Source organism: Canis lupus, chromosome X (assembly GCF_048164855.1).
Source record: "Canis lupus baileyi chromosome X, mCanLup2.hap1, whole genome shotgun sequence".
Lineage (NCBI taxonomy): Eukaryota > Metazoa > Chordata > Mammalia > Carnivora > Canidae > Canis > Canis lupus.
In genome coordinates this window covers 18,584,257-18,606,818 of record NC_132876.1, presented here as the reverse complement: position 1 = coordinate 18,606,818, position 22,562 = coordinate 18,584,257, and the positions used below count along the sequence as shown (strand labels likewise).

At 44.2% G+C, this 22,562-nt stretch overlaps 1 protein-coding gene across 3 annotated transcripts in view; it reads right to left on the bottom strand.

Moving 5' to 3' along the window:
- The window catches only part of PABIR2 (PABIR family member 2), a 215,053-nt gene that overhangs the window by 157,299 nt on the left and 35,192 nt on the right, over positions 1-22,562 (bottom strand). The window contains exon 10 of one of the 3 annotated variants that reach the window (XM_072817352.1): positions 7,754-9,054. The exons of the other annotated variants lie outside the window; for them this stretch is intronic. Coding sequence (XP_072673453.1) covers positions 9,027-9,054 — 28 coding nt within the window. The 3' untranslated portion in view covers positions 7,754-9,026. Of the gene's footprint in view, positions 1-7,753; positions 9,055-22,562 lie in introns of those variants that run through there. 3 annotated transcript variants of the gene reach the window in all.

Below are 22,562 nucleotides of genomic sequence, written 5' to 3'. Positions count from 1 at the left end.
GGCACCTGGGTGGCCCAGTCAGTTAAGCATCTGCCTTCAGCTCAGGTCATGATCCCAGGGTCCTGGGATCCAGCCCTGCATCAGGCTCCCTGAAGCCTGCTCCCCCTTTTGCCCTCCCCACTTGCTTGCTCTGTATCAAGTAAAGAAATAAAAAATCTTAAAAAAAGAAAACGATATTATAAAATAAAAGTTGCAGGAAAAGCTCTAAAAAACCCACTTGAGCTGGGTCTAAAGAGGCAGCCAGAGAGAGAGAGAGAGGCTCACCTTTCTCCTCCAGACTTCTTTATCCTCTGTACTGATGGGTAAATTTGGAGTTTGCAAAAATGTACACACTGGTAGTATGTGCCCCTCAAGAAGTGAGCCCAGCAACGATGGAAGGACCAGGGGTACCTTGGACTATTTCCTCAGAAACCTGGATAAGGAGGCTTTGGATCCTCAAAGGATGAGAGGATTCCAGACAGAGTGAAAGCTCAAAGGCACAGATGAGCATGGCGGGGTAGCAGTGGTGCTAGGGACCCAGACAAGGCCTCGCTTGAATGGAGGGCCCGAGGCCGGGAGCACTGAGAGGTGAAGAAGTGGGGGAAAAAAATCTAACAGATTGTACTTGTCAGATACTACAGGTTATTGGCATGAGAGTGTTCCCTGCCCTTCCCTCAGGAAAAAAACGTTTGCAGACCCATGTGAGGCTACGTGCTATGCGCTCCAGCATGATGTCCACTTAGCAGCCTCACCTCTGGGAAATATGTCGCTTTTCTTCAAAGATCTGTATGAGTCCTAGGGAACCTGAGGTTCTTTCTCAGATGAAATACAGCAAGCCGGGACAGCTGTGTCTGACATTTCCTGAGTGAAACAAGGAAGGCTGTGCCTGGCTCTGCCTTGTCTGGGAGGGGAAACATTCCGGAAGGAGCCCGCACTCCCAGCCCCTATTTGGCCTCTCTGCTTCCACACTGCTCTCTTGGCCCCAGAGTTGGGAACCCTCTCAAATGTGTTGGGATGAAGGCTGAGAATAAATCCTGGGTGTGTGTGTGTATGTGTTTCCAAACTCCATCCAGGGCAGTCCTTCCACACTTTGCCTGTTGTCCCCAGCCCATTGGCAATGACTTAGCCCTGACCCCCACAGCAAAGCCTCACTGGTTTCTAAAGAAGCATTAGGACCAGGGAAGCCATGGGAGCAGGGGGTCTCCCCAGAGCCCAGCAAGTCCTGTACTCTCTGTCCCAGCTTGTGGGGCGTGCACATGGGGAGTTAAAATGCAGGCTTAGTCCCCGACTCCACACCTGCGGAGGGCCAGCAGGCCTGGTCTAACCCCCAACGGCTGGCATACAGGGGCCTCATTCACAATTCACTGCATTTCAAGGAGCACTGCCTATCACAGGCCACTCTTGCACAGGGCCTCCTTCCTATGAGTGACTCCTGCTCACAGTCAGGCTGCTCTAATCTTGCAGATAGGCCTGGACCTCCCTCCCTCAGCACATTTTTTAGGAAGGGTGTTTCTCTCTCTCTCTCGCTCTCTCACTCTCTCGCTCTCTCCCCCTCTCCCTCTCCCTCTCTCTCTTTTTATCATCATCAAAATATATTCAGAAAACACCCACATCTCTGTCCACACTATAAATCAGGGTGGGGAGCCTCTGGCCCACAGCCCAGATCTGGCCCTCAGCTTGATTCATCTGGCATGTGGGGGATACTGTACTGGCTGTCACAGCTGCAACCCAGAGCATAATGCCTGCCTCCCTCCCTGCCTCTCACCCCCTGGACTGCTGGGGCCAGCCCATTCCAAAGGGAGCCTCAAAAATAGCCAGACTCAGATGGGGGTGGCTCCTGGGGCTCCTTCAGTTGCTATTCAACAGGAAACAGGACTACAGAGCCAGGGAGGCGATTTTCATAATGACAAAAGTCAATGTTGAGCGGCCACTTCGTGAATTTTCAGGATTGTCCTAACAAAGCATGTCACCTCCGTTTTTCTCATTTATTCTTCCCAACCCTTTTGTGCTAAGAACTCTTGTTTTCATCTGGAGTGTAGGAAGCAGGGGCTCAGGAACTTGCCTGGCCCCACAGCTAGGAAGCAGCCCAGCTGGGAATTAAAGCCGGCGGCTGACATCAGCACCTTCGTAAGGCACTACTATCTGCTGCATCACTGCACCACGCCTGTTCTCACGACTCAGGCGTCCTGGCTTTTCCTTGTCTCTGCATTATATGCAGTAACCACGTGCTCATTCTGGGGTGATGGTAAATTCAACTCCAGTTACTTCAGAGTGGCAACCCCTGCTCTAAAGATTTATAAAACAAGCAAATAAAACCAAGGGTAGAGGGTGTGTTTAATAGAGAGTTAATGTTTTATCACAAAGATTTTCTTTTACTATTTGCCTAGATAGGTTGTGACTAATAGAGATGGGGAAAGTGAGGGGCGGGCAGGAGGGGGGGCAAGCAAGCCCTCTGGTGCTCTCCAAGAGACCTCTTCAAACCCTTCCATGGTATCTCAATGCCCCAAAGTACTACTGGCACAATCCTTCACCTCCTCAAAGACTGCATTGAAATGACATTTCTGGGCAAGTGAGCTGGAGCCCAGAATTTATACCCCAATAAAATACAGTACCAAGAAAGACACTGGGAATCAGAAATACCCATCAGTTGAATGGTTAAAAACAAAAAGGGAGCAGGGGGTAAATTCAGAGTCCCCAGTGTCAGACCATCTGTCTACCTTAAAAAAAAAAGAAATATAAGCTTTTGCCTAATGTGAAATCTGCAAATACCAATGGACACACAAATACCTTTTGCTGATACTCCAAGGCAGCAGACAACTGCTTGGGTTTAGGAGAAACCAGGGGAACTCGAGACTGATCCAGGAAAGAGGAGGCAGCTGCTTGGTGACAGAACCCCAGAGCCCCCATGACTCCTGATTCCTAAGGCCCAAGTGACCAGAGGTATAGAATAAAAGAAAGACTTGGCTGGGCCCCTAACCCCGCCAACAGGGTGGTCCCAGAATCCGACAGCTGGTACTAACAGCCCTGGCAGTGTGACACTCCAAATGAGTACATTGCGTCCTCCCAAGATCCTTGGAAATGGAAGCTTTGCTATGCTCATTACTGAGAAGGCTCTGGCGCCCTCCCACTCATTTGTACCTCTTCACCCTCTCTCTAAACATGTGTTGTCTGGCAGGCACAGCTGCGAGCTCCTAAAAGCCATGGCCTCAGACCTCCAGAAGACCCCATGGAAAGGGGTCAAGGTGAGGATGATTGACCTGAAGGGCACCCTGTCAGAGTCCCAGAAGCACATGGCCCTGCAGGTCTGGCCACAGAAAACCCATGGCTCTGTTTTCAGAACCTGCTTGTGTCCTGCCCCGCGTGGCAGTCCAGAAGCCAGTAACTCGGAGGAGTTTGATTCCTACCCAGAGAAGTGTAGAAAAACTGTGAGACTCTAAGGAAGTAAATCAAAATAACAGTGCATCTAGAAGCCTGGTGACCTACTTCCTGAATCGGATGTTGGAATCGCCTTCCCACAGAACAGCCAATTGTGATGTGTTAGTATTTTCATGCAGTGCGGCCCTCTGGCATGGAGGCTCTGCCCCATTCCTTCCCAAGGAAATTCCACTGCAGGCAATGTTATGATTAGTGGACTAATAACACTTGTCGTTGGAACACTCCAGACAAAGCTGCAGTGTGGACTGGCCTCCAAGTCCCTTAATCACCTATTTCATCATCTCGACACTGGAGCCCTGGCAATGGGGATGGGCTTGTGGATCCCAATAATTAACCAAAGGGACAGCTGCTTACTTGCATGGGGATCTCCCATCCCTCCATTCATAATCCCAAGCTGAGCTGGGGTGTTAACCAGTGTGGTTGCCATGTCCAATACTGGATGGCGGTTAGAAAAAGAGATGCTGCAGGCTAATACTGAAGCAGGCCACCTGCCTATTCACTCCTGACATTCACACACATGCATTTTCCCTGTGATTAGCTTGCTGGGGTTCTGGGCAGGGGCCAGGGGAGAGTTGGGGAAATGTGTGTGCGCTAATGGGACCCACCACCTGATTGGGAGCACTGCCAATTCCCAAAACTATAATGGTGAGCTCCTTTACCCTTCCTCCTGACATTGCATGGGGCTGTGGTGGGGAGGGGATATGGAATCTCTAATCACACCAAGGCCTCTGAGGAAGCCAATTGGGTTTCTGGGAAATGAGGTTGGTGGGGGGCCGGGGGTGCAGAGAGAGGGACAGTCTACTCTACTCCTTCATCTAGTCCCTTTGATTGGGCTTCAAATCAAATCAGTTTATTAGCTGAAGGCAGATGCTTACAGTCTTTGAATGAACTGATCTGGAAGTGAGCATGTATAAAAAGACAATACGATAACATAAACAAGTAGGGGAGAGGGAGGCTGATACACTCATAGAAGAAGGAAAAGAATCTCCAGGGACTTACTGATTTCTCAGAACTGCTGGCTAGCCTCAGACCAGTGGACTTGACTTCCTTTCTAACCCTGAGAGCCATCAGGGCTTCTTGGCCACATCTTTTAGGGAAGAAATAAACATATAAAAAATTCTTTTAAAAAGCATACGAAGGGAAATTAAGTTGGGGGAGCAAGTAGTGAGAGCAAGACAGAGGGTGAGAAAAAAGAAAATAAGAAAGGGGAAAGGTCAATTATTGTTGGAAGGTAGAGTGCTAAGGGCAACATCTGCAGGCCCTTAGCAGAAGCACTGGAGCTCTGGGGTGCCTGAAACTGGCTGCAGGGAGAAGCACTTTCCCAGCACACGGTATGTGATTATTTGGAACACATCAGCGGTTCTCCTGATAACAAGACACAAGGCAGGCAAGCCTCGGCAATTTTCTTCCCACAAATGCACTGTTGTCCCAGGTTCCTGACATAACTACACTGTTCACGGGGTTCCCAGGATGAGATGACTGCCCCCAAGCCAACTGGGAAAATTCCAGGTGTCCACCCACCCCCACCCCTACCCCCAGACCTAGGTACCAAGAGAGAATGTCTTTTGTCCTCTCCTCCACCCTCCCTGAGAAGTACAAACTGCCTGGGTGACCAGATAGCTCATGGAGCAAAGGCTCAAACATTCTCTGGGAAAGTCCCACCCCAATCCCTTTCCCACTGACCTTTCCAAAATTCATTTGGCTTTGTTTTGGGCTCCACAAGTTATGAAAGTTAGCTTCCAGGGGAGCTAGAGATGAGGCATTCCCAATGTGGGATTTAGACCTCTGTTAATTTCCACCCAACTGCCAGAGTAGAGTTTGGGGGCTGTTTCTCCCTCATATTTAGACAATGACGCAAAACCTGTTGATTTGTTTAGACACAATTGTCCCTTTGCAGGACAGATGGTATTCAACAGAATGGAATAATTAGGAGATTTAAACGAAATAATTATGTGGGAAAATACGGTTGGAGTCAAACATGCCTGGTAATCTATCTATACGAAGGATTCATGTTTAAAATGTGCATAAAAATTGTCATTCTAGATTCTGTTGCCTTGTTATCCTGAAGTAAAACAATACTTTATCGATGAGAGATGTTTCATATCATGCTGTTAAAGACAAACATGATTTTTTAAGAATCGTGGGAACAGTGACATGAAACATTCAGTTTATTTTCATCTCTTCCTGGGGAAACTGAAGTTCCTGGTGAAACAACTTTATGAGGCAATGGCTTAATTACACTAAATGCTTTTTAAAAAATAACACAGCAGGGTGGGAGTGGGGGTGGGTGGGAGCTACCTTGTTAAATTACTTTTTTTACTTTGAGCTGCCTTTGACTTTCCATAGCTCAGAGTCCAAAAGATGGGACTCTTTCTGCAACATACACTTCTTGAAATGAATGCTGCATGTGTAATGCTCTTCACTAGGCACATATCAGTACTCTGCCCATGCAAGTGAGGATAAAGAGCCTGCCTGAGACATTTAATCTTGAGACAGCAGCCTCTGCCATGCCAGTTCTACTGAGCTCTCTTTCACTTCTGTGATCTGACAAAGGCAGAGTAGTGGGATTTTGGTCCAGGACCTTGATAGGGGTACTAAGCCAGAATGACAACATGCAAAAGTATCTTCCCAATTCAAAAGGTCTGGAGCAGGGGGTGGGAAGAGTGGACTTTGAATTAAGTGGATTTGGGATTATTTGAGTTTTATTTAAGTGAGGCATCCGATCTTGACCTCAATTCATACCAACTTTAAAATTCTATAATTCCTTGACATTATCTACCAAAGCTGAATGTACATGCACAATCCAGGATTCGGCAATTCTGCTCTTAGTATATTCAACAGAAACACATGGGCACATGCTACAAGACTCATGTACAGAAATACTCATAATAGCTCACACTGATAATAACTCAAAGGTCTGTCAAGTATATAATGGATAGATTGTGACAAAGTCATTCAGTGGAATGCCATAGAGCACTGAGAATAAGTGGTCTATACTATAAGCAACTGTGTAAATAAATCTCACAAGGGTGATGCTGAGCAAAAGAAGCCAGACACAAAATAGCACACCTGTATGGTTCCATTCACATGAAGTTCAAATGCAGGCAAAGCTAATCTATGCCATGAGAGGTCAGGACAGTGGTTAGCATTAAGGAGTGGCTGGGAGAGACAAGAAGTGTGGTAGGTTGTATGGTGGCCCCCCAAAATATATATTCACATTCCAGAACCTGTGATTGTGAACTTTGGGGGAAAGAAAGGAGTCTTTGCAGATGTAATTAAATCAAGAATCTCAAGGTGAGATCATCCTGGATTATCTAGGTGAGCCCTCAATGACAAGTATCCTTATAAGAAATGAAAGAGGAGACACACAAGAAGTGTAAGAAGGAGAAGGTCCAGTGAAGACAGAGGCAGAGATTCACAGTGATGTGGCCATAAGCCAAGGAAGGTCTAGAACCACCAGAGTTGGCAGAAGTAAGGAAGAATGCTCCCCGAGAGCCCCTGGAAGGAGCACGACCCTGCTGTCATCTTGATTTCAGATCCCTGGCTTCTAGAACTCTGAGAGAAACATTTCTGCTGTTGTAAGCCATTAAACTTGTAGTGATTTGTTATGGCAGCCCTAGGAAACTAATACAGGAAAAGTGTTCTCTTTATTTGGGTGCTTGATTACATGGATAAGTTCATTTTGTAAAAATTCATCAAGTTGTACACTAATAATCTGTGCACTTTTTAATGTGTATATTATACTTCAATAAAAAATTTGTTGAAAGAAAATCCATGATTCTAGAAACTAGTTTCCAACTTCCCACCATTTTGAGTAAAGAGAGACTGGCTTTATGAAGTTTCATGGTTTATGTGTCAGCCTGGCTTCACAACAAGGAAAGAAGGAAGGCTTTCCACCAAATCAAAAAGTATGTCCCTAACAAACGTATACCCCTACTCTCTCCTTCCACTGTAGCTTTGTGCAGGGTACTTTGGAAGACAGGAGGTCCGAAGCAAGGAGCATACATCCACTTTCATATTTTCCTCTTTGTTGAAGTTGGCAGCACAAGAGTTAAGGGATAACAAATCTCTAGGACAGCAACTGTCTGGAAGTTTTGGGTAACGACAGAGTGACCAAAACCTTACTTTTGCTGAGAGTGGATCAGCTGTAAACCTTTTGTGATCAACAACAAGAGCAAGAGGCCAAACCGTAAGTCCACCTCACGTGCCAATTTTGCAGTGGGTGGGAGAAGCGCAGCACAGAGGTCGTGTGTTAATATGAATGCCATTTAGAGATGGTTTCCTCTGTCTCAAAAAACAAACAAAAAACACACTTGGCGGCTTACAAACGACAGACCAGTGGAGGTTTCAGATTTTTTTCCAAAAGAATGAGATGTCTCCCAAATGAGCATGTTTTGCATTTTCCACTTTCTCCAACCCCAGTCAGAGGATTTTGAACGTGCACTCCCCTCGCACTGGCTTTGAAGAAGTCAGTACTTGCCAGGACTGTGGACTCAAGATGAGAGCCAAGTGCAGATGGAAGGGACCGTGGAGAGCAGGCCCAAATTCCCTCAGCAGGGATTAGTGAGGAACAAAGCTGGCAGGATGGGGGTTTCAAACGGTCACAGGTGCAGAGAGGCACAGGGCAGGGGCGGGGGTGCCGGGGAACAGCCTTTTTCCAGCCTCATGGAAGTCAGCTCTCAGGCATGTCTGCTTAAAGGGAGCCACTGCTGGCTAAATCCAGCCATCAAACTCCAGTTCAAGGAGACCTCAAGCCCTATGTCAGGCTCCAAGTTCAAGTTGGAAGTCTGCTTATGCTTCCCCCTCTTCCTCTGCCCCTCCCCTGCTTGCTTGCTTGTGTTTTCTCTCTCTCTCTCTCTCTCTCTCTATCTCTCAAATAAATAAATCTTTCTTTAAAACTTAATGACTTCTAGGCACCTGGGTGGCTCAGCAGGTCAGCCTCTGCCTTTGGCTCAGGTCATGATCCCAGGGTCCTGGGAATCAAGTCTCGCATCAGGCTCCCCTTCACGGAGCATGCTTCTCCCTGTGCCTATATCTCTGCCTCTCTCTGTGTCTCTCATGAATAAATAAATAAAATCTTTTTAAAAAAACCTGATGGGACAGCCCCGGTGGTGCAGCGGTTTGGCGCTGCCTGCAGCCCAGGGCGTGATCCTGGAGACCCTGGATCGAGTCCCATGTCGGGCTCTCTGCATGGAGCCTGCTTCTCCCTCTGCCTGTGTCTCTGCCTCTCTCTCTCTCGGTCTCTATGAATAAATAAATAAAATCTTTAAAAAAGAAACCTGATGACTGCTCTAAGTCCCCTCCTGCACTGGAATCCTCAGACATGTGTACTCTGCTCCCTGGGGAAGCTCTGTCTCTCGTCCTTTAGGGTATGAACTCCAAAGACCTCCAGGGCCAGGCCCTCTGCTTCTACTGTCTCCTTCAAGCTGCTGCCATCTCCACACAGCTGTTAATGCAAAGAAAAACAGAAGGAAGAGAGAAAAAAAGAAAAGTGAAGCTAAAAGTGAATGGCACATGTTCCACATTAGGCCACTATGGGATGGTCACGACAGTGATTTCTCCAGCAAGAAGAAAAACTTCACTCAAGGATTTGAGAGGGGAAAATGTGAACTTCAGAAGCAAAGAGAAGAAACTGCCCACCTAGAAAATATGAAAAGAAAGGCAATGTTTAGGAGACCAGATAATAACTGATTTGAAAATAAGTCAAAACATAAATCTAACACCATAGGTTAACTATACTGGAGTTTAAAAAAATTTTTTTTAATTTTAGGGGTGCCTGGCTAGCTCAGTTAGTTAGGCGCCCGACTCTTGATCTCAGCTCAAGTCTTGATCTTACCATCATGAGTTTAAGCCCTGCGTTAGGCTCTACACCCAGCGTGATTTAAAAGTAGGCCCAGCGTGGAGCCTACTTCTTTTTTTCTTTTTCTTTTTTTTTTTTTATTTATTTTTTTTTAAATATTTTTATTTAAATTCTTTTTTTTTTCTTTTACTAACATACAGAATAACACCCAGTGCCCGTCACCCATTCACTCCCACCCCCCGCCCTCCTCCCCTTCTACCACCCCTAGTTCGTTTCCCAGAGTTAGCAGTCTTTATATGTTCTCATTCATTTGGGGAATATAAATAATAGTGAAAGGGAATATAAGGGAAGGGGGAAGAAATGTGTGGGAAATATCAGAAAGGGAGACAGAACGTAGAGCCTACTTCTAAAAAGGTTTTTAATTAAAAAAAATTAGGTAATGTATGGGAGAAGATATTTGCAAATGACATATCAGATAAAGGGCTAGTATCCAAGATCTATAAAGAATTTATTAAACTCAACACCAAAGAAACAAACAATCCATTCTTGAAATGGGCAAAAGACATGAACAGAAATTTCACAGAGGAAGACATAGACATGGCCAACAAGCACATGAGAGAATGCTCTGCGTCACTTGCCATCAGGGAAATACAAATGAAAACCACAATGAGATACCACCTCACAACAGTGAGAATGGGGAAAATTAACAAGACAGGAAACAACAAAGGTTGGAGAGGATGTGGAGAAAGGGGAACCCTCTTGCCCTGTTGGTGGGAATGTGAACTGGTGCAGCCACTCTGGAAAACTGTGTGGAGGTTCCTCAAAGAGTTAAAAATAGATCTGTCCTACGACCCAGCAATTGCACTGCTGGGGATTTACCCCAAAGATACAGATGCAGTGAAACACCGGGACACCTGCACCCCGATGTTTCTAGCAGCAATGTCCACAATCGCCAAACTGTGGAAGGAGCCTCGGTGTCCATTGAAAGATGAATGGATAAAGAAGATGTGGTCTATGTATACAATGGAATATTACTCAGCCATTAGAAACGACAAATACCCACCATTTGCTTCGACGTGGACAGAACTGGAGGGTATTATGCTGAATGAAATAAGTCAATCAGAGAAGGACAAACATTATATGGTCTCATTCATTTGGGGAATATAAAAATTAGTGAAAGGGAATAAAGGGGAAAGGAGAGAAAATGAGTGAAGATATCAGTGAGGGTGACAAAACATGAGACACACCTAACTCTGGGAAATGAACCAGGGGTAGTGGAAAGGGAGGTAGGAGGGGTGTTGGGGTGACTGGCTGACAGGCACTGAGGGGGGCACTTGACGAGATGAGAACTGGGTGTTATGCTATATGTTGGCAAATTGAACTCCAATAAAAAATAATAATAAATTAGGTAATGTGAAATTCTGAGCCTTGACTATAACCTATATTCCATGTTTTTTTCCTAATTCAGTTTTGTCTATATGGCATTCTGGTCAAATGTTCTAACCAAAAGCCCCTGTGGAAAGACTGAACATGAGACAATAGTTCATAATTCAATTCCATCAACATTCACTGAATGCTTACTACATGCTCAACATTCAGTTTGGTGCTGTGGGGAATGCATAGGAAGGAGACAACATAGGCAATGCCTGCAAGAAGTTTGCCATTTTGTTGGGAGAGAGAAGGCTTCCAAATATTGAACAATCCAAATAATTAGGTTAGAAAGTAAAGGCATAAAAAAACAAAAGAAACATACTTCAGTGCAAAGATGTACGGTTGGGGCAAGAATGGGCAATTCAACACCACAAGAATGCCAAAGACAATAAGGAGAGCTCCACAGGATACAAATAAGGTGGATTCCTGGGCTGCAGGAACTGGGCCAGCCAATGTCATGCTCTGAAACTGACATAGTGAGAAAACTCTCATCTTTTGGTGTTATTAAGACTGGGGTATTGTCTCCAAATCAACAAGAGACTGAGAATGGCTTCTAAAATTGCAACCACAAGGCATCAGTTTATATTATTTATTTTATTTTATTATTATTTTTAAAAAAAATTTTTTTGATTTATTTATGATAGTCACACACACACACACACACACAGAGAGAGAGAGAGTCAGAGACACAGGCAGAGGGAGAAGCAGGCTCCATGCACCGGGAGCCTGACGTGGGATTCGATCCCGGGTCTCCAGGATCGCGCCCTGGGCCAAAGGCAGGCGCTAAACCGCTGCGCCACCCAGGGATCCCTATTATTATTATTTTTAAGGCATCAGTTTAAAAGGCTAACTGAGGGCCACCTGAGTGGCTCAGTGGTTGAGCGTCTGCCTTTGGCTCAGGGCGTGATCTCAGGGTCCTGGGATTGAGTCCCACATCGGGCTCCCTGAGGGGAGCCCGCTTCTCCCTCTGCCTATGTCTCTGCCTCTCTCTCTATGCCTCTCATGAATAAATAAAATCTTTTTTAAAAAAACTTTGAGCTTTGGACTCAGATAGATTAGAGTCTAAATCCTGTGCTCTGCCATTTACAAACTATGTAACTTTGGACAAATCAAACTTTTATTATTATTATTATTTTCCATTGTGGCTATTATTACTACCAACTTGTTTTCCCAGGTACCTTAATACTGGGAAAGGAAGTTAGAGGACACAAGGTTTCCAGCTACCAGAAAAGCCAACCTTTCACTACCAATGAATAAACTGGTAGTCTGAATTACAGTCTCCTTCAAGTCTAGGTGGTGTGTATCAGTCCCCCAGAGTCTCCATGGATGATCTGGGAGTTACGTCTCAGCGACCCACTAGTCTCTCTTGTCACATTTACATCCCAGAATAAGACAGCTTTTGGCTTGTGAGGCTGGAAGTCCAGAGTGAACACTGTGATTGCTGTGGCCACAGCTCCCTTTCCCTGCTCTCCTCCCTGAGTGGCCTCTGTCCTCAAGCTCAAGTGAAACCACGTGGCCCTTTCAGACTTCACATCCATCCATGACAGCAGATCAGAGGGAGAGTGACCTCTTAACACTGAGGAAACTCTCCTCAGAGGCCCACAGCAAATGTTCCTTCCTCTCTCATTGATAGGAACTGTGTCACGTGCCCATTCCCAAACAAATCCTCGTGGCCAGGTAGACCTGAGGCATCCAGGGGCATGGCCTTGCCAAGATAGGCTTAGGCTAATTCGGCTTTCCGCCCAGTGAAGGGGGAAGCAATCCCCCAAAATAGAGTTGCGTGAAATGGTGTGAGAATCGGTGGTAGGATATCGACCCCCAATGGCCGCCATCTTAAGCATAGGATATCCGTGCTCCCGAAGGCTAGAGATAATGAAAAATAACCCAACCACGAATAACCGGCCACTCCCTGAAAGCTAGTTGAAGTTAAGGTCTACCCCAGTGACCTCTTTGGAACTATAGTCATATCCGGAGTAACAGGAATGTCACTGCCTGGAAAAACAGGGCCCTTTTCTAAAATGGGCTTTCCCTTCTGGCCAGACTGGTTGCTCCATAATGACAGTTGATAGGATCTTTGGGAGAGGTTTCCTTGGCCTTTTGTTTGAATGCTGTGCCCCCTTTATGATTCTATACATGAAGAGGAAACCAGCCCTTTCCAGGTTTGTCAGGACCCTGATTAATGCCTCAGTAGCAAGCACTACCCAAGCCATAGCGAGCCTGGTTCCTTCCTCTCCCAGAAGGAAGCTAACATGGCTCTCCCTTTGTTTGAAGGTGCTGGGCTAAAAAATACTAGCTGTAGCTTCAGAGGGCGGTGGGGGGCCTGAAAATCGCTTACCCTCCTCGCCTCTCTACGGTTTATGTTGAATTTAAAAATGAGTCGGCCTGAGAAACTATAATTTGTCCAAGCCAAGGCTGTGGACTCCATATGCTGACACAGATGAGGCCGGATTGTTTGCCGCACCCGGCATGACAGACACCCTGTGCTGGAAGGTGTACGGCCACAGGCCTGTGCCGCAAGGTTCCGTCCGTTCCCATCATCGGCTTCCTCCTTGACCTGTTTTTAATTTTTCAAAACTCCCACCCATCTGGCAGAACGGTTTCGGTTCCCTGCCTGACCTCTGCCTGGTCTCCCCAGGCAGGTTGCCTTGTTCTCCATCAGCTGGCCAGGCTGGCTGGCTGCCTAATTGTCCCAAGAGACGGAAAGGCACCCTTTACATCCCTCCGGTTTGGGTCCATTTTTATTGCCTCTCTGGAGTTAACATCAAGGACTTTAAAAACATCTTGGTAAATGCAGATGTAGAGGCTAGATAGGATTGTGGTCACCTTGGCCTTCATTTTTCTTGCTGCTCACAGAGTAGGAAAATTCAGTGCTGTTTTTGGACTTGACCCAACACCTTTTCTGTCCAGAAAGCCAATAACTCACTCTCGGAGTGACTCGTTTGGCTCTGCCGGCTATATCACGTATCATATATTATAGATGATATATCACAGTCACTGGCAAAGCTAACTAATGCCCAAACTCCACTCCTAGATCCCAGCACCGACTGCCAGAGGTAACCATACATTAACATTAGTGAGACATGGTGGGCTGTTAAACCAATCTGCGTTATTTGAGGTGAAAGGGTGGAAGTGAACAGACTTCCAAGTTTCTTGGATTAGGATCAGTATAATTTCTTTTGGACTGTAAATACTTCGAAAGATCATATTTTCTACATTACTTGGAATTTGTTTTCAAATCAAGTGAATATTGTATACAGAACATTATGCTCCACGTTCAAGAGGCTACCCAAGGTTTTAGTAAGGGACACGTGGCATATGCTCTGGAAAAATCATGAACAATCCAAGGTAGTATATGCTAAGTCAAAAGGAATAGTATAGAGTGGGCCATAAATGCAGCAAAAACACAGAGAACTTTATGCTTAGTTGATGTATAACTGCTTAAACTCATTTCTAAGCTTTGCCCTTAGGCCTTTTCAATCGAGACAATGACATACTCTGGGAGAGGTGGGGTGGAACACCACTGACCATCTAGAGTTAAATGAAACCTCTCATTAACCCATTGCCAACCTGCACCAAAAGCGTCCTGTTAAGCTGCTTGCTTCCTGTGGCTAAAGGCTGGTCTCTCCAGGAGGCCAAAAGAGTGTCTGCCAGGTGGCTCACAGGGCAGTTTGCATTCTGATGGGGAAGGGAAGACAAAGGTAGAAGTGGGAAGAGAGGTGACCTGACCTCCCTGGGAAACACCTTGCTATATTTCGAGTTGCCTGGTCACTCAGCTTAATGATTTTTAAAGAAGCCATTATTTTGTTCAGTGGCCTGTAGTGAAGTTTGCATTCTGCCAGGGAAGAGAAAACAAATGTCTGTTGGAGTGGGGAAATAGTGGGGACCTCCTTGGGAAATTCTCCACTGATCACTCAGCTTATTAATTTTTAAGAGACATCCTGAGAACCTAAGGTCAGGAAATGAGCTATGGGATAAGCCATGTAGCAGGGATGGGGAGCATATCAGCCCCAGGGAACCCACAAGAAGCATTTGTAGTGATGAGGACACAAATGTCACATTTTATACCTCTTTACACTTTTCGAAGCACTTTCACATTTACTACCACAAAATCACAGAATCTTAAGAGTGGGACTCCAGGACTTATCCAGGACTTTAGGAATTATCCAGTATGGCCTCCCACCTCAGGAAAGATGGTCATCTACAAAATCTCTCACTGAATTTTCGAAGAAGCCCTCTGTGAAAGCCATCTTAGCACGTTGCACCATCTTTTATAGAAAAACCAGTTAAGGACCTAGAGAGTTTCAGGCCAAGATGATGTGGTAGATTAGTGACAAAACTGGCCTTTGACATGCTAGTCCCAGTTCTTGCTAAGCTATCACATATCTCTTTTATCTTTAAGGGGATAGATTCTAGTCAATCTTCTAGTCCTTACTATGTAACTTAGTACCTAATTGTTCTCTAATTGCTTTAGAAGCTCCAGATCTGGGATCCCTGGGTGGTGCAGCAGTTTGGCGCCTGCCTTTGGCCCAGGGCGCGATCCTGGAGACCCGGGATCGAATCCCACGTCAGGCTCCCGGTGCATGGAGCCTGCTTCTCCCTCTGCCTGTGTCTCTGCCTCTCTCTCTCTCTCTCTCTCTCTGTGACTATCATAAATAAATTAATTAATTAATTTAAAAAAAAAGAAGCTCCAGATCTGTTACTGCAACTAGAGTACAAGATCTTTGGGGGCTAGATCCATATCTCATACTCCCTTTGAATCTCCATCCTCTCCTTACCTCACCACCAATGTTAGGGGTTCTTGGAAGATATTTAACAAATGTCTAGAACAAACACATAAAAATTCTACAATTTCTGAGTTACTCCTTATACCTTAGAGGTATGCCAGATTCTACTTTCCATGGTTATACCCTCATCTTTGGAAATTTCATTTGGTTGTAGCTATTGGGATTACTTATGCAGGTTAAAATAGGCTCTGGCATTGGGGCTTAAATAGGAGGAATGTCTTGATACTTTATAGCAGATCACCTTTCTCGATGGACGAAACCACTGAGGATTATCTAGGTCTGATATTGGCAAGTTGAGGATCCAGCATATTTATTTCCCTTGAAAGCCCTGGCTGGAATTCTAGCGAATGGAGTAGTCGTGTTGCCCCTTTCTGGCCATTGGAACATATTAAACGAAACACGTTGTGCTTGTATTATATCTTAATGTGAGAGGAAGAGTTCTAATCAAGGTCATTTGTCATGGGCTTTTGACATAAACTTACAAGAGTGTTAGGCCACAAAAAAGATAAGAATCAAAGACAAGAATCAATTACACAGAAATACCCACACAGTTGACTACTTAGCCAAAATATGTACTTTTCTCTGAAGTTAAAATTTGGGGCCTGGTAAGATATTTAAAAATACAAGATTTGGGATGCCTGGCTGGCTCAGTCAGCAGAGTGTGCAACTCTTGATCTTGGGGTTGTAAATTCAAGCCCCATGTTGGGTGTAGAGATTACTTAAAATTTTTTTAAATCTTTTTAAAAACAAGATTTTAAACTGCTGTCTATACCTAGACTTTAAGAAAAACTCCTGAGTTCATAATTCTTTTGATGTTGTTGACATACAGAAAACTCCTAGCTGATCAACATCCATTCCTCTCTGCTCGTTCCTTTAATTCTCCTTTCCCGCAAATAGAATCTATATTGCAATAAGCATCTCCTGCTCCTGCCTGCCAAAGAATCTGGAAAGGGTGTTAGTTAAGTAGCTATGAGTTTGCACAGTGCTGTAATTTTTATTGCTATAAGGGAGCCTCCTGCCACCGCCACTCCTATACCAGAGATGAGTTAGCTGCCCCAAAAGTCTTTCAAGAGGAGAACAAGCAGTGGAATCTGGCAGATTACCCTAACCAAACACCACCCAGGCAGAAGAGGCCCAACCTGTCTGGTGAGATTCTTTCAAACACATTTTATGCTATCAAGGCTTAAATTCACCAGAAAAAAAAGAAATTTACCAGGAAACATTTAAGGTAGAGTAATAGAACAGTTAAGATACACTTAAACATAACTTTCTAAGCTTAAACTGCATAATATTTTCCAGATCCTTTTAGTTCACATCTTAGTCCAAAAGGAACCTTATTTTAGAATTGCACACATTTAGCCCAGTGCAAATTTGGCCCCTATCAAGTCCCTCAGACTTGGCACACCACAAATTCATGCTGTCAATGACACCCTGGCTACCACTGTGGCCCAGTTGCTCCTTACAACCTCATCCTGTGAACATTCTAGTCTTTCTCCTCAGGCCCCCAAGGACTCTACCTCCAAATTCCCCATTCTTAGTAGATGAGCTTGACAAAGTTTGTGGAAAAAACTGAAGGTGGGAGTCTGAACTCTTAGCTACTAGAGGCATGAGAGATCTCCCATATCAGATGAAGACTTTTTTCTCAAGACTCTCAAAGTTATCCCTCCCTCAGACAAACCATAATGGATTCTTAACCATAGGAAACAAACTGAGGGTTGCTGGAGGGGAGGGGGGTGGAGGTGTGGGGTAACTGGGTGATGGGCACAAAGGAGGGCACATGATGGAATGAGCACTGGGTGTTATATGCAATGGATGAATTGCTAAACTCTACCTCTGAAACTAATAATATACTATATAAATACATGAATGAAATAAATGAAAAAAAAGTTATCCCTCCCTCTCTGCTTTAGAGTTGATCCCTTCCTACCTTTCTCCTTCCACATTTATCCTCTCCCTCTAAACTTGCATTGTCCCTATCTGGTAGCTACTAGCCATGTGTGGCTATTTAAATGTAAATGAATTAAAATTAAATAAGATTTAAAATTGGGATCCTTGGGTGGCGCAGTGGTTTGGCGCCTGCCTTTGGCCCAGGGCGCGATCCTGGAGACCCGGGATCGAATCCCACGTTGGGCTCCCGGTGCATGGAGCCTGCTTCTCCCTCTGCCTATGTCTCTGCCTCTCTCTCTCTCTCTCTCTGTGTGTGACTATCATAAAAAAAATTTAATTTAATTTAATTTAAAATTCAGTTTTGCTATGCCTCAGCCACACTTCAAGGGCTCAGTAGTCTCATGTGGCTAGTGGCCACTGTATGGAGCAGTGAAAACATAGAACACTTTCATCACTGCAGGAAGTTCTACAGGATAGCAATGATCAATAGGATCCTCTGATTCCTTACGTCTCCCATGGGTTCTTCAATGTCATCACAATGGCAGCAAAAACTACCTTTACAGTGACCCTCCTACCCTCATAGCTACCAGTCTCTAAATGCTGCCAAAGTTTTAAAATTTTTTTAGAGTAATCTCTACACCCAACGTGGGGCTCAAACACACAACCCCCAAAATCAAGAGTCCCATGCTCTCCTGACTAAGCCAGCCAGATGCCCCTCTGCTGAACTTTTAGAATGGAAATTTGCTTTCAGGCCTGCACTCCTTTCTTGGTCCTCTGCAATCTGACTTCTGTACCTCCTTTACAGAAATGATGCCACCAAAGGCTTTTGGGGCATTCATCACCAGTTTTTGGGCAGTCATCACCACCCTTTTCAAATTTGTTTTCTCTAACCTATTCCTCCTATCTCTGGTCCCTGGCACAACACCACTGGCTGAGGCCTCAGTAAGCTGAGACAATGGGCTTCCCTCCTTGACTGTTCATTCCTCCAGGAGTTCTTGCTGTGCCTCCCTCCTGTCCCACAAGTCCGGTACTCCTTCTTTCTGCCAGCCCTCCTCTCGTGAGCTCACCTACTCTTGCTCACCTTTAACCAGCAGCTCTACAAAAATGGGATTCAACCTCAATGGCTCAAGATGCTCACTCCTTGCCTACATGCCTGCCATTACTGGGAGAGCAGCAAGCATGCACTTTTGTGATATCAGTGAATGCCCCCAGTTATCAATGAACGCAGGGCAATTCATGGATCTCACCATCACAGTCAATTGCCACGTCCCTTGCAACACCGTGGGCATGTGAAGAGTCAGGGACTGAGGGGGGACAGAGGCAAAGACTACAAAACAAAAGACATAGAAAGGCTCTGGCCAAAAGGAACTTTGTCTACACAATAATTCTTTTTTTTAAAGATTTTATTTATTTATTCATGAAAGACAGAGAGGCAGAGACACAGGCAGAGGGAGAAGCAGGCTCCATGCAGGGAGCCTGACACGAGACTCAATCCTGGGTCTCCAGGATCATACCCTGGGCTGAAGGCAGCACTAAACCACTGAGCCACCCAGGCTGCCCCAATAATTCTGTCTTAGTCTTTCTTATGGCTAGTTTCAAAGTCTCAAGATGGCATCGAAGTTCTTTTTTTTTTCCTTTTGATCTCTTCTTCTTCCTGTTTTGGAGGGTAGGGTGGGTCAGTGACCTCCACACTGCCACTTCCTAGCAAACCACACAAGAGTTGTAGATCAAAATGGAAAACCAGTCACTTGAACCAAGGCAAGAGCATGCAGTAAGCCCGCAGCAAATTACACCCCGGTGTTGCATGAAGGAAGCTGACAGGACAATACCTCCTTCCCTTCTCAAAATGAATGCAGCAAATACACTCTAACCTTTAACAGCATAGGATGTCTATAACTAATGTGAAAGGAAGTCAGAACTTGTTTTCTCCCTTTGGCTTTTCTTTCAGCAGACACATGGCTCTGCTGATTAGAAAGCTAAGAAAGCAAGCAGGTAGGAATATACAGCTCATTCAGCTAAAGGCAAATGAAAGTAATGCAGACAACACAGTGCATGGTGCTAGAGTCGGTCACAGTTAACTTAAAGACAAGTGGATCCTGATCAGTGTCTTTTCCCATCCCCTGCCCTGGCCTTACTGAGGTACATACGGTTGACCCTTGAACCATGTGGGTTTGAACAGTGTGCCTCTACTTACAGGTGGATTTTCTACAGTTCAGGACTGTAAATGTATTTTCTCTTCCTTATTATTTTCTTAATAACTTTTTTTGCCAGCTTACCTCATTGTAAGAACGTGGGATACAATACATACAACATATAAAATAGGCGTTAATCGACTTCATGTATCAGTAAGGATTCTGGTCACCAGTAAGCTATTACTAGCTAAGTTCTGGAGGAATCAAAGGTTACACATTGATTTTTTTTAAAGATTGATTCATTTATTTTGAGAGAGAGCACATGCATACTCACTTGCTAGTGGGGGTAGGGGCAGAAGGGAGAAGGAGCGAAGCAGACTCCTCACTGATCATGGAGCCCAACCAGGGGCTGGATCTCAAGACCTTGAGATCATGACCTAAGCTGAAACCAAGAGTCAGATGCTTAACTGACTGAGCCACCCAGGCACCCCATCAAAAGTTATACATGGATATAACTTTTTTTTTGACTGCATGGGAGGGAGGGTCAGCACTCCTAACCCCCATATTGTTCAAGAGTCAACTATAGCTGACAAATAAAATTTTAATGTATTTAAAGTGTAAAACCTGATGATTTGCTATATGTATACATGGTGAAATGATTAACCACAATCAAGTTAATAAACACATCCATTACCTCACATAGTTACTTTTTTTGGTGAAAATGCTTAAGATCTACTCTCTTAGCAAATTTCAAGTACACAACACAGTATTATTAACTATAGTCACCATGCTGTATATTAGATTCTCAGAATTTACTAATCTTATAACTGGAAGTTTGTACCCTTTGACCAACAGCTTCCATTTCCCCCACTCTTCAGCCCCTGGCAACCACCATTCTACTCTGTTCTATGAGTTTGACATTTTTTTTTAGATTTCACACATAAGTGATACCATGCCAGTATCTGTCTTGCTCTATCTCTTGACCAATGTTCCTGAAATGTAAATTCAAAATCCAAAATCCAAATCCACAAGCGATGCTAAAGACACTGGGAAACCAGAGAAATTTACACTGGATAGATGTGGGTAGTCCCAAAACTCAGTGATCTTTGATAGTGACAAGGTCAAAGACAGTATTCACAGTGATTTGTACAAAGTTTTCTTATAAAAGAAAAACAAATTTAAAAGAGGGCATTCAGTTATATACAAGGTAATCAAAGTGGCAAAAATAATCTCTAAAGTGAGCATTTACTAGGCAATTTGGGTTAAAATGATATAAAAGGAATATTGTAAAAAAAAAAAGGAAGATTGCTTGGGCCAGTATATCTGCTTTTCTTGCACTTGAAGAAAATTTATAGATGAAGAAACTGCTTTAAAAAAATAGAAAGAAAAAGGAAAGCCTCTTTTCCCACAGCCTTCTGCCAAACAGATTCTGTTGCTAGGTAAACATAAGCTACCAACAATTTATGTACCAATATATATAGCAAATTATAGCTGAGAGGAAGCTCGCTAGCTTATGAAACAGATGGTAGATTTGTGTCATGGCCCAAGAAAGAACAGGGCATTGCCACGATGAGCCATTGCAACTCTCTGAGAATTTTCTAGCTTAATAAACACTGACTTTTTATGTTGTGAAGTCGGATGAGAGTGGAATCCTGTAGAAGAGAAGGGAATAGGAAAGAATGGCAAAGATGATGCTGAGAGTTGGAATTATTGGGTTTTTATAAAAAGATTTTATTTATTTGAGAGCTGAGAGAGATTTTATTTATTTGAGAGCAGAGCAAGAGAGAGGGGAAGAGAGAGAAGCAGGTTCCTTGCTGAGCACGGAGCCCAATGAGGGGCTCCGATGCCAGGACCCCGGGATTATGACCTGAGCTGAAGACAGACACTTCACCAACTGAGCCACCCAGGCAACCCAGAATTACTGGTTTTAAACTTTGTGTTTAGGGATGCCTAGGTGGCTCAGCGGTTGAGCATCTGCCTTTGGCTCAGGGCATGATTCTAGGTTCCTGGATTGAGTCCTGCATCAGACTCCCTGCATGGAGCCTGCTTCTCCCTCTGCCTAGGTCTCTGCCTCTCTCTCTCTCTCTGTCTCTCATGGATAAATAAATAAAATCTTTTTTTTAAAAAAAACTTTGTTTAAATACAGGATAACAGCAGAAAGGGAACCAACACAGCTTGCAATATATCCCTCAGACTTGCCATGTGGGTTGATGTCAAATTTCATAAAACCCAACTACATCAACCCTACTGCTCTAGTACTAGAACAAATTTAAGAAAGCCTGGTCAAACAACCAGGGGTGGGAACAAGAGAGTATAATCTTCTGTGAACTCTGTGACTAGAGAATATATCCATGCTTATGAAAATGTTGTAAAAAGAAATTCAGCAACTTAAGGCCCTTGCAGCTCACATTTCTCATCCAAACTAAACTGGTGTTTGTGTAATAAGCAACTGGTTCACAACTGGACTTCAACTGTTCACCATCATCTGGAACAAACTGCTGAACCACACTCAGATCCACACTGACATCTGCAGGTAACTGAAACAGGACTTCTATGAATTGATTTCTAGACACAGATTCTCAAACCATGCATCACTGTAGTGTGTCAACTCGTATAACCTAAATACCCTGAATGAGTATTTCTTTAAAAAATATTCACAATGTTTAAGCCTTTTGATAGCCTCAGATATTGTGTTTAGAGCCTGGACTCAATTAGGTAGGGAAAACCCACAAACTTAGAGCAATTTCTACCTGGGATATTTAGGGTGATTTTTATTTTCACTTTAAAATGTTCTATTTTCCATTGCTTTTCATTTATTCTCCAACAACGATAAAGTACATTTACAGTAAATTATCACTACCTCAATTTTAACTTCAAACCCTTCATTTGTTGTCCCAATTCAATTTGTATTCACATTCATCAAAACCTTAAAAAAAACAACAACCCTGCAGAGTGTTGTTTTACTGTCTTCAACTGCTGCTAAGCAGCGTGCTTATTTATATAGGCTAACAAAACTCTTAAATATGCACAAATAGATTTGTAACAGAGTCAAACTTCTCGTGTCTAATACATGTGATTTTTCACCTTTCAACTGAGCGAAATTTCCAAGTAACA